This window comes from Scardinius erythrophthalmus, assembly GCF_964197995.2.
Source record: "Scardinius erythrophthalmus genome assembly, chromosome: 2".
NCBI lineage: Eukaryota > Metazoa > Chordata > Actinopteri > Cypriniformes > Leuciscidae > Scardinius > Scardinius erythrophthalmus.
Window position 1 is genome coordinate 37,423,221 of NC_138222.1, and position 17,607 is coordinate 37,440,827.

The following is a 17,607-nucleotide window of genomic DNA, read 5'->3' on the forward strand; positions in this document are numbered from 1 at the left end:
TGATAATGTTTCTAGCATGTCACCTGTTTATATGTTTGGCAACAGTTCTTCTAACCCTAATTGACGGAGTGTGTAGCTTTTCATTTCTTAAACAAGCATGTAGGAAGGGCCGTACATCATGGCCATATTCCAGGATGACAAAGCCAAGATTCATTAGACTCAAATTGTGAAAGAATGGTTGGGAGGGAGCTTGAAGAATCATTTTCACACATGAATTGGCACCTCTGAGTCCAGACCTTGAATTCATTGAAAGTCTTTGGGATGTGCTGGAGTAGACTTTACAGAGTGCTTGACTCTTGCATTGTCAATACAAGATCTTGACCAAAAATCGATGCACCTCTTGATGTAAAACAAATGTTGTGATGTTATCTCCATCAAGAGGTGCCTCAAATTTTGGTTGTTGCCAAACATATAACATGCTAGAAACATAATAATCACAGCAATAATTATCCAGTAATAGACTCTTAAGCATTTGCCTATTTAAATCCAAACAGCAACCTTTTTTTGACCGAGCAGTGTAGTAACATTTTTGTTTTTTTAATTGCTAGCATTTTTCGTCTATTAAAGCATCTCAATGAAATACAGTGGTTTCTGCCAACTGAACTGTGAAAAAGGAGAGTATCTTTTGAAGCGGGTGGATTGGAATCCACTTCTGAAATGTTCTTTTCATGTATTCTCTAATGTCTGTATTTGATATTAATACAGTAACAGTGCTTGCTCATTTAGCCCGACTTCCAGAAATGAAATATGGAAAGATGTTTTGTTTGAGAAAGGTCTTCAACATGTGTCAATACATACATCTGTTTTTCTAGGGTACTCTGACAACTATGGTCACAGGGGTCATTAAAATCTATAGTTTAAGGGACCATCTCTTTGTTAAAGCCTTACTTTCCAGTTAGACTAAAGTGTAGCTCTCCTTGAGAGAAAGATCACATTATCTTGATGTTTTGAGAGGACTCTCCTGTTTATAGTTAGAGCCTGGCCAAATACAACCTTTGAAAAGATGTGTGTCGGTGTGTGTGTTAGTCTTCTTGGTTACAGGTTAAGGAACCACTGGCATTATTGGAGATTGACTGAGTTGTTGTTCTGGACATGCTGGCGACCTGGAAGGTCACGACGTGCCTAACTTCAGGGTCCGAGTGTCAGCTGCGTAATCAATGGAGATATGCTTCAGTCTATATGTGTATGTGTGGAAAATTACTATGTTTATCTATTTCTTAGCCAAACAGAAACTGCAACCTGAAGCAAGGACGTAGCTTAGACCTTGGTGTAGTAGGGTATAACTGCAGTGATCTTTGTAACTGTAAGCGGGGCGGCCAACGAACTCCTCTGTGAGTCTTGAAGCTGACTTCTGCTGATGAAACTGCAAACTATCTTCAGTAAAACTTTTCTTCAATTTATTATAATTCTGCCTTCTTTCACACATCTGGTCCTTAGGTCCTAAACTGTTACCCCCTAACACTTTGGTGTGTTGTAATTACACCCTCATAATTGTGATCAGTCACGTCACCATTCCCTTATTTATGTGACAAGAACCTGATATTTAATTTAACTGATCTCAAAACCAGAATTGCATCTGTTTCATTATAAAGAAGAGGCCAGCCCATTCTCACTGACAATACACAGAAAGAAACTCCATGCTCACACATTGGTATCAACATACAAAGATTTCAGATTTATTCATCAATTTGAAGGTTTGATCACATTTGACCAAAGTGTTAATTTCGTGTGTGGCAAAGGTCTCTTTCCAGGTTGGAAGATCACTCATCATCTGAAGAGCCTGTTTTTTCAATGACTTTTTTCATCCAGCGACGCATACGGAATAAGTGTGTGTAGAATCCATATTTGCCATCACGATCGCAACCCTCACCCCACGACACAATGCCAATCTGATACCACCGTTTATCTGTAGGACTCTGTGGGGGCAGGAATAGGTTTTAAAAGGACAAGTTTAGTTATGTCCAGCAAACAGAGCTTTATCGGAACTGGTAAGTCAAACTTGTTTGAGGAGAGAATAATATATACGTTATTATACCTTCATCACAAAAGGCCCTCCACTGTCTCCTTCACAAGCGTCACCTCTTTTTGTTTCATCTGGCAGGTAACCTATAAAACAAAAGATGACCTTGCTGTGACACCTGAGCACAAAAGCATCTCATGAATTCTCAGAACCTGAACTGTCTAGGGTCTAAAGAAGACCATGATGAATATGATGAGTATTACCAGCACAGAACATGTTGTCAGTGATGATGACCGAGGTGGAATTGCGACAGATGCTCTGATCCACAATGGGCAAGTGAATCTGTTGCAGCACTGTTGGAAGATTTGTTGGGTTTGATGTCCATGATTCCCTGAGGTTCCCCCAGCCAGTTACACGGCCCTTGAAACCTGCAAACATTAAACTTAAGAGAGAAAATCTGTCAATTACAGCTATGAGTACATTTTAAAGATATGCAAAAATGCATTTTCTAAACATTGTTGTTTCTCAAGAAAATATGCTGTTAGTGAGTTTCACCATCAAAAAAGGTGAACAAATGCATAAAAGGACCCCTTTCTTTATAGTGTGAAGTTTTAAAATCTGCGTTTTCTAAATGCATGTTATTGATCTTATTGTGGATGATTCATTAGACTTCTCTAATCATGTAGTCTGCTTAAACTTGCATTCCAATCTGCCTCCATCCAATCAACAACCGATGAGTAGAACCTAAATATATATATATATATTACACTATTGTTTTTTCTTACTTCTTTGCGATGCTCTTGGTGGGCAGACAGACAGGGTGGATCTCATCCGTAAAGACTACAGGCTTCTTCATGTGTAGAAGAGCAATGTCTCGGTTCAGGTTTTCCTTCCAGTTATACTTAGGGTGGACAATGATTTCATCAATGGCCACAATCTTCTCAATGCCCCTCTCATACCTGACTCAGAGAGAAACAGGAAAGAGTTTAAAACAGCTTAATTTCCTGTAGACTGAGGTTTCTAAATTACTTAGTGTATATTTCACAGCTTTTCGGCATTAACAAGTAGACATTTACAATTTATGTAATGGTGCAGTCAATTGAAGAAAAAAAAAAAAGCAGGTTTTATAGAATTTTTTTGAGGGCTCACTTGGTACGAGAGTGTTTTCCAAGGCGGACGATGATATCATTGATGGTGAAGTTCTTGTTCCACGGCGGGTAGAGAATGCAGTGGGCCGCAGTGAGAATCCATTCATCGCTGATCAGACTGGCTCCACACAGCAGCTCCTGAGGACTACGCTTATATAACATCACCTGCCTGCAAATGACATCAAACACAGTATACAGCATGCAGCATTAGATGACGAGATGAGTGATGACGGCAAGATATCTGAAAGTTTAAAACAGCGTATGTGGTGATGTATTCACCATGGAGCACTGGCTATTTCAGCCTCCTCTCCTCCGACTATTCTGCTTCCACTGTATGACAACAGTAGATCCTTCTCCTTCTTATCTTCTTTGCTGATCTTCTCAAACAAGGGGCGCACTCCACACTCTGACAAAAGGCAGTTTAATATGAATTATCAGTTGATTATACAAGATATCAGACCACCGCAAAACAGACGGTGAAGGTATCAGACCTTGTTCTCCATTGCCAAAGCTGCGGGGGCTAAAGAAAGCCTTTCTTTTGCCATCAAGAGTTGTTCTCTCTCGACCACCTGTTTCCTCTACAAACTTGTCCAGAGGGGCGTCTGAGAGTGAATGAGAAAGAGAGAGTGATGTTCAAGTGTGGGCTTAGAGGCGTGATGATTTATGTCTAATGCACTTAGGCTTCCTTAACATTGAAAACGTATGACACTTAATCCTAATTAAAAGACTCTGGTCCAGATGTCACTTTCAATCAAGGTCTAAAGTTCAAGGGAAGAAATTAATATGAATATTTCTAGTTGTTATCGTGTAAGTGTTTGTAGAAGGTAATTCTGCTCACTCACCACACATCTCTAAGTCACAGTAATCAATGGTAATGTTTCCACCCGCTTCCTTTACGTAGCACCAGGGACCCTCCATATCTCCATCTGGGTTTCTGCAGTGGTTCTTTATCAGCTGAACTTGAGGCAAAAACTCTTTTCCTTTAATCAAGGCTTGCACTTCTGGTGCACTCCATTGCACGCAGGTGCGTCCCCCCATAGACACAGACAAATTCCCAGTGTAGGTCTCCCCATTTCCAGCCAGACATTTAGTCTTGACATAACGCTGTTCATGTTTCAAAGTAGGAGGTGGCGGAGGGTGAACAACAGTCTCACCTGAGGATGAGAGAGTGAGATGATCAGTCTGGTGGACTAGCATAACTTGATGGAATGGAATAAAACCTTTTTTTTATTCATGCTCAAGCATAAAATGTGCAATAAACAGGGCACAAATAGGTGCTATCAGATATGGTAATATGTGTTTTATTAAATCAGTAGTCATTTAGCAGATCCAAAGCAACATCAAGTACACTTATTATTACAGCTATAATTTCTCCTGAGCAACCTGGTTCAATGACACAGCGGTGATGGCTCAACATTCTGGTTGACACCGCAAAATGTTAGTTATTACACCACAGGACATTTTGCAGTAAGATTTTAGTGATTTTCTCTACTACCGCATTTTGGCAAGCTGCAGGACTCCCTTCTGACCATCGGGTCTCTTGTAAAACACCAAGGGCCGTCACTGCTCTTATCTGGGTTTCTGCAAAAGTTCTCTGGTAGCTTCAGCTGTGTCACATTAAATTCACTAAAAAGGAGAAACAAGTAGGTCATAAGACAAAAGAGCTGCTGCAATATCACTAGAGGCATATAAAAATGTTTTATAAACAATCAACATAAAATGGTTTTGCCAATCCTGAGAGATTACAGTTGCTGTCAACAAAGAGTGCAGAAGTACATACTGAATCCTGTGGGGGAAGTTGCTTTTCCAGTACTGGCATGACCTTCCAGACTTGGTGACAGATACTCTACCAGCATAGTGTTCACCAAAATGAATGAAACAGTCTCCTGTCAACAGAGAAATTATACACTAAAACTAAAAACACATTTTCTTACTAGAAGTAAAATTACCATTAACTGAAAATAAAAAAGTAAACATTTTATTTCAGCTACTTGCCAAGGCAACACTTCTCATTTTAATTTAGTTTAACTTGATATACTAAAATAATTAAAACTCTAATTAAAATTCATAAAAACCATATAGACATACTTTAAAAACTTTAAAATTATATAGAAAATGAATATATATATATAAGTATGTTTCACCCTTACCTTCTGTATCCACACATGCTCTCAAACTTTTGATATGTTCTGGTGTTCTGAATAATTTTGTTCCCTCACAGCCTGTGGAAAAAAGATAAAAAGGGAAATATATAACATCTAACAGAGTTCCAAGGCTGGCTTTTTTTTTTTTTTTTTTTTTTGGAATTGGTTCTACTTTTAAACTGTTGCCACAGATTTTAGTTATGGGAGTGCCTTAGTTTGAGTTTTGGTATTTGGGCTAGTTTAATTGGCCGTTGGGCAACCCTGATACCAATACACTCATTTTAATTTGTATATTGAGCAGGGAAAGGCCAGTTGAAAATGCACTTTGTCCCTGGTTCAATAGAAACTGTTTACACAAAATGTTGTCACTGTTTACACTGAAACTTTTGTAAAGTGATATATATTCTTACCCAAATATTTTGCCCAAAAAATGTCCTGTGGGAAAATGAAAGAAATTATTAAACATAAAATACTAGATAAAAGTATTATACCACATTTCAAATAATCCAGTAATCTTATAAATATATACGTTGTATATTTATATATATATATATATATATATTTTTTAAATCCACTGATAAGAGATTTTAATATTTCCATATGTTTCAATTGGGGCTTATGTGTCTACAACAGAAAGTGCATTTCTCACCGTTGTATCAACTCTCTCAAACACTTCTCGAGCTTCCTCATGGTCACAAATCTCTTCCACACACTCTCTCTCCAGATTACCCGGTTTAATCTCCTCAAATCTGCCATTTGCCCTCTTTGCCCGAATGATCTGAGAGGCTTCCTTATTGTCAATGAACACTGAAGCACAAAAGCCAAAATTTCTCAAAACATTACAAAACATCTAGGCTCACATATTAGGCTCACATAGTATTATCTTAGGATAAATTTGTTCTTAGTTTGTTATGGCCTAATTAGTCAAAAGGCAAAGAAATCTTAGTAAATTCCTACCGTTGTGACACAACGTGAGCTGGAGAACTTGTCCGAGAAGCAGGGAGAGAAGGAGAGGCGCTACTTTTGCTCCCATTCTTGGGGATGACTGAGTCTGTAATCCTGAAAAAACTTGGAGCATCTCATCAAATCTCTCACACACTCAGTTAGAAAAGCCCACAGCTGCAGTTACTGGAGTCACCAAGTTAATATTGAACTACCAGAGTTCAAAGAGAACAAAGTGTCTGATCAAAAAAAGCCTATCTCTTCTGTATCAGATCACTTATATCAACGTGGAACATTCTTTGCTTTCTGAGGAACATGAATCAGACATATTTAATGAAAACAAGATAACTTCATATCTCCAAAACGATGTGAATTCAACTATGAGAACATATACAAATTATAATATTTATATTATAACAAAAAAAAACTAGATTAAATATTTTACACAGTGCTCCTCCATATGTTGCTATTTAAGAGAAGATGCATCTTTGTTACTAATCAAAATAAATAGCTTTCATCTTGAAATGATGACCCTCTTTATGTAGCTGAAGAGCTCCATTAGCTCTTATCTACTGGGTATCTACTGCTTATCGTTTCCTCTAATAATAATCATTATGTATTTATATAAAAAGTACGTACATGGTATTTTACTTTAACATTTGACGTGTCAAAGATGTGATAATTTGCAACGTAACAGATACAAGTATAAAATTGAATTTCCTCTTGTATTAGCTCATTTCCCAACACAGCTGTGTTTTGCTAATGCACTTGTACAATGTCTGTATAAACAGTGATGAAACAAGGTCCACTGCCCACAGGAGTCAATATTTACTGATAACCCATCTAAGAATCAAAGAACAGCAAGACATAAATTCAACATAGCTTATACATTTATTTTCAAAGGTTGTTTTTTCTTTGGTTTGAGACATAATGTTAAGAGTTTATGTTTGAAAATGAAACACTTTAGTATCACAGCCCTGTCTCTATTTCTACAGTCTCTGCCACAGAACTTAGACCATCCTGACCTTGTAATATGACCAAACAACTATTAGCATCCTGTTCTGGAACTACAATACAGTCACTACTGGCGTCATTTTCTTGCACAACTATGCATTCAGCATTAGCTTCCTGTTCCTGAATCTCTATACACTTAGAAGGCTGTTCTTGCACTACTATACACTTGGTATTATCATCGGAGACAATAATCTCGATGAAATTCTCACTGAGCTCAATACGTTCAACTCCCTTCTCCGCTCCTTTTTCCAAAACAATTGTGCCATGGTGGTACGCACCAGAGCCCAAAACGGCACCTTCTGGGTGAGACACCATAGCCAAGTCCTCTGAGGCTTGAACGTACGCCACCATCCGTCCCTCTTCCAAACTGCTGCAGTCAGTCCTACCTGGCTCACCCTCTGCTTTCTGGCCTGCCCTTTTGGGTCGGCCTCGTGTCGGCAATACGTGACCAGAGTCTAAATGACGTTTGTGTGACTGCAGATGCCGCTGTAGACTCTGCATCATTGTGTATTTGGCTCCGCACACCTGGCAAACATGTGGCTTCTCTTCCAGGTGAGACTTTAGGTGGCGCCGGAGTTTGGTTGCCATCGTGTACCCTTTCCCACACTGTTCACATTTATAGGGTCTGTCTCCTGTGTGCAGTCGTTCATGGGCCCGCAACGTGTGAGGGTCCCGTAAAGCCTTACCACAGACAGGACACAGATACACCTCACCCGTGTGTGAAATCAGGTGTCGGCGCAGTTCAGGAACTTGAGAAAAGCGCAGGTCGCAGTGGTCGCACTTGTAGGGTTTCTCTCCAGTGTGGATGCGCATGTGTCCCAGCAGATTGCCACGTTGGCGAAAGCTCTTGTCACAGTGCTGGCAGATGTACGGCCGTTCTCCGGTGTGCAGACGCATGTGGTTCCTCAAAGAGCCAGAATTGGCCAGTTCTTTACTGCACTCTGGACACTTGACCTTGGGAGCCTGGTAGTCTGGCTCTTTTGCCCGATGGACTTCTCTGTGGACGCGTAGCGAGGGCCGGCGAGCAAAAGCTTTTCCACAGATGTCACAGACGAACGGTTTCTCGCCTGAGTGGAGAACCTGGTGCTCCTTGAGGTCCCGTTTTAAGCCGTAGCTTTTGTCACAGTGCTGGCATTGAAACGGCCTCTGACCGCGATGCATTAGTAGGTGGGCTTGGAAGCTCTCCTGTGAACTGTATGGTTTACCACACTCTGTGCACATGTACGGCTTTTGATTTTGATGTGTGAATTTGTGTTTCTTGAGATGGCACAGCTGAAAGAAGCTCTTGTCACACTCGTGACATTTGTACTTCCTCTCTCGGATAATAAAGTGAGGAAAATCCTGTTCATTTTGCTCCGTGCTGGAATCCTCATTAACATACAACGTCTGCATTGTGTTGTCTTTGTTATTCAAGAGCTTTTTCTTGCTGCTTAGGTCTGACCTGTTCATTGGATCTTGTCGTTTGCAGATACGGCTGGCTGACGAGTGCACTTTTCGAGGTTTAGCGGCAAGGCGAGAGCTGGCTCTTAGGCTTCTCTCTGGCTTCAGATGTTCTGGTGAACTCTGGGCTTGTGATGTATTCACACTGACGCTCTGAATCTCTTCTCTTGCAGGACGCTCATCGATCTGCTCAGCTTCACTCTCCCCGTGTGCCTCATCCACCCCATTCTGCTCCAGGACACTGGAATTACAGGCTCTAGAGTCCTGCACAAGACTTTTCACCTTGATAGGAAGTTTTGTATTCTCTTGTGTGGCAGGATCTGTTAGAAGACAAAAGTTTCACACATTTTCAAAAGCATAACATTATATCATGGACCTCTTACACAGTACAAATATCAGGTGTAAACTTACATGAACAGCCAGAGCGGTGATCTAAAGTGATGGCCTCTAGAGCTTCATCTTGATCTCTGTTTGGTCTACTACTGTTTTCACAGGCTTTTACTTGCAGAACTTCTTCTTCAAAAGAGGCTTCTTGTTGATCTTTCAAGAGGAGCAGTTCTGTTCCTGGCTGAATGTCCCGACAGACCCTGAGGCCCAATCTTCCATCCACCTCAAGTACACTGACATTGCTGTCTTCATCACTCTGAGTGCTGCAGGCAAACCTGTGGAGGCAGTTAAACAAGTCTGATTATATAATGTCTTGATATGCAAGCTAGTAATTGTACTAAATATAATAATTAATGAATTCTGGCTTAGGCCAATTGCGATAATTGATTAATCGCCTAGTTGCAGTTATTCTATCTAATCGCATTTTTTTAATATAACCGTTATAACAGTTTAAATTTCAACCTCATTTTGCCATAGTCAAGAAGTCAATAGATAGTCAAACTCTTTCCTCATGCAAAATGAAGGTTTGTCAGTTTAATTTCAGACTGCACTTTTTCATATCTTTATTATATTATCTTATATAAATATAAATTTTCACATCATTAAAGTAAATCATGTGGGCCTATTTTATTATGATGTTCATTACTATATTATATACTATTTCAAGTAAAAAATATATATATATATACTGTATATATACACACACACACACACACACACACACACACACACACACACACACACACACACATTAATGCATGAACAAAACAGAATTAGGCCTAATCATCAGAACAAAATTCATGTGATAGTGACAGGTCTATTCTGGATAAACTTACCTCATCCAGTACATTTCCTCTGAGATTTCTCTTTTGAACACATTTTGGCATGTATTTTGCAACTCCTGCAGAATAAGAACACTTATAGATATTACTTATCATAGCAGCATCTTATTTAACTCTAAAAAACTGCTTTTGTAGTCCCATTTGAACATAGTAATGCTTCTAAAAACATACTTGCAATATCAGGTGAGAAGTAAATTAAGTAGATGCTGCTAATGTCTTAAAGCAAATTTGCTGTAGTGGTGCTAAACAAACCAACCTGTCAGCTGTATGGTTCAAAATAAAATTTAAGAAGACAGTGGTATGCATACCTCCTCTTTTTCCCTCCTGATTATTTTGTCAGGTTCCTCCAGACCTAGCAGAGTGCCTTTCTCTAGCACTCGCCCAACACACCACAGACCCAACTGTCCATCTTCAGCCAGAGAAGGACCCAGGGTGAGCCCTCGCGGTATTGATCTCAGCACACTGTGGATGGAGTCTCTCATGTTCCCAGAGCCTTTGTCCCTCCAAAAGTCTGTTGCCACTAAAAATAACAAACACCACAATAAGACAAGATATTACTCTCATACTTACATTTTGAAAGCTGTAGTTACATGAAAGGATGAATGGACAGCACTAACTAAAAACAAACTCAACTAATACTTGATGAATAATTGTTATTTGGCTGTGCATTTACATGTCTTTTTCATTATGTTTACTTTATTTTTCTTTCTATTGTCTTTCTTTTCTTTTATTATATTGTTGTTTTTCAGACCCATAAAAGATAAATGTCTTTAGACATAGAACACTTAAACGTTTTAAGGAGAGTCCCGTATAATTTACTCTGGTTTTACAGTAATAACAATAATGGTTGCAAGTTTTGGTGATTTTTGTACAGTGAAATGCATGGTTAGAGGCAATACGAATTAATGCGCGGAATACAAATGAATGCTTGTTGCGATTCGAATAAATGCAGTTCTTAATTTGAAATGCACAATTTTCATTAAAAAAATATGGTAAATTCAAGACTTTAGTTTTCCTCTGTTGGTAAGTCTATAAAGCAATATGCAGTTAGTAATCTATAAAGTATTATGGAGAGCAGAGCTAGCTGATGACAAACACATTATGGAGTAAACAGCAGTTTCCTATAACAGTTAGATCTTCAGAAAATATTTTTTTGTTTTGTTTTGGTTTTTTGCTGTTTATGTATAAAGCGTCTTTATAGATGCAGGTTGTGCTAAAACCCAGCGTTCATCGAGTAGATAACTGGTCGAATCTGCAAACATAAGCATGAAATTGAGAAAACGTTTTCAACCAACTCAGGACTATATTTCCTCTGCGCATTGGCCACTCGAGGGTCTTGTTTATGCACCCAAAACTCCGGGAAAATTATCGTTCTCCAGCCAACGGTGCATCGACCGGAAGTCAGGTAGCTGACTGTTACAGAGAAACGGTTCCCTCTAGAAACAACTACCGCTGCTGCACTCGCCCTCTCCAAATAAAGCTGAATGTTCGTTTTGTTTTGAATGTATGTAAGACAATCTCTGTGTATAAAGAAGATATCCATGACTATAATATAAAGGCATTTAGCACATGTTGGCAAAGTGTCTGTGTCTGGTCTGTCCTTTATGTATTTTAACTACAGGAGAAGATCCAATTACTTTTTAATTCTTCACGAATAGTTCCCGATAGTCGACGTGCATATGTTACTATGATTGGCTGTGTATTAATATAAATTATTTATTAAACATTTAACATTAAACATGACCTTTGTTTTCGTTTGATATTTCTCCTGGTTGTGAATGTGGTGCTTAGTTGTGTATGATATTTTTCTAAGATTTTTTTTAATGTTTTAATCATTAAAAAGACTTCAGAAACAACCTAAAGGCAGACAAACTTTCTAGCACACGGTGGCGCTAGAGACACATCTCTGATTTGCTTTGCCTTCCCTTCAGGCGGCAGAGAGGACGGAGTACAAGGACACAAGGTACAGACAAACTGTTCATGTGGACGTTTTGGAGAAAAAAAAAGAAAGGGACAAGTATAGTTTAAAGTTAAAACACCATCTATTGTTTCTGATTTACCAATATTGTGATATATTTTGATATAGTGTTTTGACGCTTTTGCCTACAGTGTCAGTAAAAACGCAAAACACTTAAAAACAGACACTCAAATCAAACTATAAGATCTACTGCTTGATCATTATACATGTTTTAAATTCAACAAGTTGTAACTGGTCTACGTTAATTTCCTTGCAAATGTACATACCAGAAAAACAGCTTTATCACTCCATTAGAGCCTCTTAGAAACTAAACTATTCCTATCAGATTATTTTGCTATTTGCTACTTTTGTATTTGGCCCATTATGATGTATGCATTTTGAAGAAAGTGCATTGAAAGTAATAGACCTTTAGATGATGTAAGTGACCCGGCCTTCTTTGCCATGAATGTGAATCTGTAATGGATGGAGAGACCATAGCAGACGAGTAGGCTAATAAAAGAAATATGTTACAGTAATCTAATATACATGAACAAGTTAGTGCTGAAGGGCCACATTTTCCTTTTGTTATGCTACATGAAACAGATGTTGCGGTTTGATTCAGAATGGACAATTCTTCTTTGTGACGCATGCTACTTGTTTCCTCTCCAAAAGGCTCAGGAGAATTGCTTGAGTAGTGTAAATTTAATTAAATAAAATGTGGAGAGTGTATATGAGGATGTTAACTGTGACAGGATTATTGACAGGTTCATTGACAGGCTGATTTGATTTGAAAGGATAACTGGGTGAAGTAATGCATGCACCAGGTCACTGCTGTAAATAATGGTTGGCTCAAATCTCAGGAGCTATAGCAGTGGTGCTTAAATGCCCAGGGGAGGTTTCATAATGCAAATGGAATTGAGAGGACAAAAGGACAGGTCTTTGTCTGATGTGAAGAAATGAAAAGAATTTGACCTGTATAAGATATTAAATCTATATTACTAAACACACTGGGAAACCTGCTCTTACAACGGAAGAGTTAACACGGAATCAACTCACATGAAATCAACATGAAATCTTATTTTACTTCCATAATCTAACATGTTTACAAATGAAACCGGATATATATCAGGAACAGTGCTGGGCAGATTACTTACAAATTGTAGTTTTGTAATCTAAATGACTAATTTTAGGTCATGTATTCTCTGACTAATTTTTGATTACTTCTTAATTACTTTTGTCATAACTAGTTTATCACATCGCTTTGAATAGGATCATCTTGTACCATATTGATGTAAAAAAAAATACAAAGAGAAAGAAAATATATTCCACTCTTTGTTTTCAACAGCATTAAAAAGTGCATTAAATATTACATTACGTCAGGGTTTCCCAGACTGCGGTCCGTGATGTAACTGCAGGGGTTCGTGAGTTTAATGAAAAGCTATTAGGTATTTAAATCATGAAAAATCAAATAAAAAAGATTTTAACAAATTGTTTACCTACATATCTGTCATATGACCATTAACCGACATCAGAGAACTGTGAACTTTATTTTATTATTATTTGTTATTATTATTGACAGAATTTTATTATTGACCTAACTTATTAACTTAAAATCTAAGGGCTTAAGAGTGTTCAACTAAAAAAAAAAAAAGGAATCCCTGCACTGCATGTAAATAAGAAAATATGGGAATTTGTACATTTTAATGTGTTTAAAGACAAAAGCCTTCCAAAGACAGTAATACATGGTTAAAGGACTCACTGAGTGATAATTAAAATAAAATTGGATTAGATTAGATATGCAATGTTGAGAAAAACACTTGTTAAAAGTGAAATCATTTGTGTGAATCTAGTGATCTCAGTGTTCAGTGATATAGGCTCATGAGGCGGGTCTGAACGTGCAGTTCCACAATCCTGGAAGAACTTCTGAACGAATAAGGAGTAGACTAGGAATTTAAAACATAACAAAGAAGCAGAATCAATGAGTTGCGAATAATTTACAGGCATACGAATAACACGTAATCAATAGAAAAGTAACTATAGTCTGATTACGAATATTTTAAAGTGTGATATAATCAAATTGCAAGAATTACATTTTTGTAATCTGATTATGTAATCCAGATTACAGTTACTACCCAGCACTGATCACGAAATGTTAGATACCAGAATGGAACCAGGTGTTTGGAGGGAAGGGTATGACAGGTTTTCATAGGCCAAAAAAAAGGAAAAGTCTTTTTGGAGGTGGAGCAAGTTATTACATTTGGATTAAAAAAATAAAAATACCAAGACAACCATTTATTTGGTATAACATACGCCAATGAATCATGCACAATGAGGTCAAGAGTGTGCACAATGTGCACTCTTTTGTACATTTGAATTACCTGTTGGTTTTAATAGGCTTTTTACATTTAATTTACATTTATTTTGACCACAGTAATCATCAAAGCAGAACTTATGTCTAAGAGGACACATTCAGTCGCAGTACATATCTTAAGCAGCTAATGCTTGTTCTCCACTTGCTTCCTATGCGTGTGTCTCTGCATTGAAATTCTATCAGTTTGTTTCTGTTTTTTTTTTTTTCTTCCTTCATTAGCTGCTACTTTTCCCTTATCCTCTAATCTCTGTCTCCAGTTATTGATCTCACAACTCTGGTAAAATTGATCAACCAGCCTTGGGTTTGTCGAATTGTTACAGTCAGTCAAGGACTTATGGATTTATTACTGCTAGTAATGAGTGGATTGTCGAGGATGATGAGATGGTCTAAAACCAGTCACTCTGTAAATTACCAACCAGCCCTCGTATTGAATGCAGAAAGGATCTTGATCACTCAGCCTTCTCACATCACCGTGGCAACATGGATGGTTTAACCCAGGAGAGGCTCAGAGGGCAGATTGGATGACACACACACAGACACACGACTCGGTCGCTTCAAGCAGTGATTTGTAAAACATGTAGCAACCCTCAGTCTGTTCACAGGTTATTTGATTGCTTGTTGGATAGAGAACACTTTCTCATATAATTTCACCGCTTCTTTCTGTAAATTAAAAACAGAGAAATAGGGCTGTCAAAGGACCTGATTTTGTTAATCAGACATCATTGTCTGAATGGAGCTACACTCATATTTTGAATCAAGAGTGTGTCCATTCATGCTTGTGAGAGACGTGTACATTATGGAGGGAGATTTCAAGTGGAAGTTTGTTCACATTATTAGTTTTTAACTGATGGTTATACAGTACATGCAGTGAAGTCCAATTGACCATGAGGAAAAAAAAAATCTATTTTAAATTGAATTGAATTGAATTTTTCTTTTTCTTTTTTACCAAATATTGAATTAAAAAATGTACATGAATTACTTGGTAGTTGGTATGGCAGCAGCACTCAAGCTGACATTATCATGTTATCCAGCATGGTTTAAAAATCATCTAGATCTTGTTCTGAATATCAACAGGGCTGTGAAATGGTGGAGGGAGTCACTTGTTTCATTCTTGAAACAACCTTGTGTTGTTGTTTTTTACATTGTTACTGCATTCCAGTTTGCCTGATTATACCATGCCCAAAAAGTATGCACTGTTGTTGTGAAGAAAAGGCAGATGAGAGTGTAGCAGAAGAGTATGCAAGCTTTTTTTATGTCATAAAATTGCACTGCCACATCTTTACATGCATTCTGTCACTGTAAATCAGCCTGTCAATGATCCTGTCCCAGTATACATTCTCATATACACACTCCACGGTTTATTTAATTAAATGTATACTACTCAAGCAATTCTCCCTAGCCTATTGGAGAGAAAACAAGTAGCATGAGTCACAAAGATGAATTGTTCATTCTGATTTCATGCCATGGTGATTTTAAGAGTGCTTGTGTGCGTTCAGGATGTTCTGCTTCTCTCCCTCGGTCTCTTGTTTGTTCCGGCTGATGCCACTCAAAGACAAAGGAGAGAAAGAGACAGATGAGATGATATAAAGCAGGTAGCTTCATGCAGTAGCTTTTACTCTCCTTGTTTTGTCTGACAGCAATGCTCATGCCTGCCTCACTCCGCTCAGCATCAGAAAGGAATATTTTCTAGGGCATCTTTTCCCTCCATCTATATTTAATGTTGTTGTTGTTTTTGGGAAGAACCTCTCCCAGTGTGATAAGGGATTTCAGATGGATTTGTTCAAAGCCGTGTTATGTTCGATGTGAATGAGGACAACGTTTTTTTGTGTGTGTTTTTTTTTGTGTGTGTGTGTGCTGTCCATGCTGGGCAAAGAAAATAATGAGCTTAAATTTTGCGGTTTTCACATATAAAACCATAATGAGAACTTTAATGATCTCTCTCTCTCTCTCTCTCTCTCTCTCTCTCTCTCTCTCTCTGAATAAATTTTAGATATGCGATGTGTAGGAAACACATGTCATTCTCTCCATTTTATCACTTGATCAGAAACATTTTTCAGTTGCAAAACATACTTATGAATTCACTAGCGATTTTATTTAATCTGAAGAGCCGTTGCTCGGTTCTTCTGAAATAAGGCAATTTCTTTTCATTCTGTTTCTCATTCATATTGTGTTTTAACATGCCTGCTAGTGACAGCAAGCTTAAAGTAATTTATCATGTGACGTGTAGTGTGTTCACATATTCATTCACTCACACAACCAGAGCGAGCCAGCACAATCATTTTTAGCTCTGGCAGGGCAATATCTAGCAGGTGGGAGTTTTTTTATTTTTTTATCAGTGGGATTATGCAAGTAGCTCATCAGTGATGCATTGCAGTTACTGCTGGTATCCTGTGCCATTTTCAAGGCTGCCGAGCAGACAGACAGACACTGGACTTGTCCATTCTGATTATACACACATAATAAGACTGGGTACTGTGGTAAAAGAAAGATGACTTTAATATGCTCTTATAAAGTACACTCTCCATTTTGTTTTGTTTTTCATTCTAACTCTCTCTCTCTCTCTCTCTCTCTCTGTCTCTCTCTCTCTCTCTCTCTCTCTCTCATACATTCATCAGTGTGTGTTCGTTTGGTGTGGTTTGTGGGAGGTGCTGTTGGCCTGGATATCTGTCACTTCCTTGCTTGCTCTTGCTCATCTATGTGTCATCTATCATGTCTGACCATGCCTAAAAATAGATCCATCAAATCTCTGAAGCAAACACATGAGAAATAGCACATTTTGAGAAAAGAGTTTTTATTTCACTCCAACATAAGGTTATTTGTTTCAAGCATATCTGTGGGTTAAAAATAGAAATACATTTCTGTCTGTATGAAATCAAGAGTGTTATGCAGTAAGTCATACAGATGGATCAGATTTCAGTGATTAACAGTGATCCCTCTCTGGAAAAGTATCAAGCACAGAAATCATGTAAATCCGATAATGATTACACCGAAAAGATGATGGACGGGCAATTTGAGATGTACAACAGTGACTGGGCTGAAAACTTTCATATAGGCTACAGCTGCATATACAGCTGTTTGATTTGATTTGCCATGTGGTTGAATGACTACTGTGTTGGTTTTAGCACAAAATATGCATTCTTAAAATGTGATGCATACAATTTGTTTTAGTGGCATTTTTATGCATTGGTTAGTGAAGCAGTTGTGGTTAGTATTTGTGTTTAAGAGGCCTAAATATTTCTGTTATTAACGTCAGTTGTTAGGCATGTAATTTGTAGAATGTGCACTCCTGGTAAAACTCAAATACATTTCTGGAATAAAACAGGGCAATAGAAGATATTTTGAGGAATATGGGCAACCAAACAGTTCATGGGCCTGATTAACTAAGTATTTTTTTTCTCGATT

General features: G+C 38.0%; 1 protein-coding gene across 1 annotated transcript; it reads right to left on the reverse strand.

Annotated features, from left to right (window-relative positions):
* Window positions 1-1,654: 1,654 nt before the first annotated feature.
* On the reverse strand, window positions 1,655-11,266 carry LOC308686933 (uncharacterized protein). Its single transcript, XM_081359044.1, has 19 exons — window positions 11,173-11,266; window positions 10,186-10,397; window positions 9,872-9,936; window positions 9,060-9,310; window positions 7,487-8,968; window positions 6,210-6,311; window positions 5,902-6,059; window positions 5,663-5,687; window positions 5,259-5,330; window positions 4,889-4,994; window positions 4,604-4,734; window positions 3,951-4,262; window positions 3,600-3,710; window positions 3,388-3,514; window positions 3,110-3,277; window positions 2,746-2,919; window positions 2,224-2,402; window positions 2,036-2,106; window positions 1,655-1,916 (listed from the first exon to the last, which is right to left on the reverse strand). Exons 1-19 carry the CDS (start codon window positions 11,195-11,197, stop codon window positions 1,761-1,763), a joined length of 3,927 nt encoding a protein of 1,308 aa, XP_081215170.1. The 5' UTR covers window positions 11,198-11,266; the 3' UTR covers window positions 1,655-1,760.
* Between the last annotated feature and the right edge of the window lie 6,341 nt (window positions 11,267-17,607).

Coding starts and splice junctions, on each gene's coding strand:
- LOC308686933 (XM_081359044.1), bottom strand. CDS start 11,197: ATGCGCAGAGGAAATATAGTCCTGA. Junction 6,060..6,209: donor GCTCACGTTGTGTCACAACG/GTAGGAATTTAC, acceptor TTTGTGCTTCAG/TGTTCATTGACAATAAGGAA. Junction 3,711..3,950: donor CTGTGACTTAGAGATGTGTG/GTGAGTGAGCAG, acceptor ATTCACTCTCAG/ACGCCCCTCTGGACAAGTTT.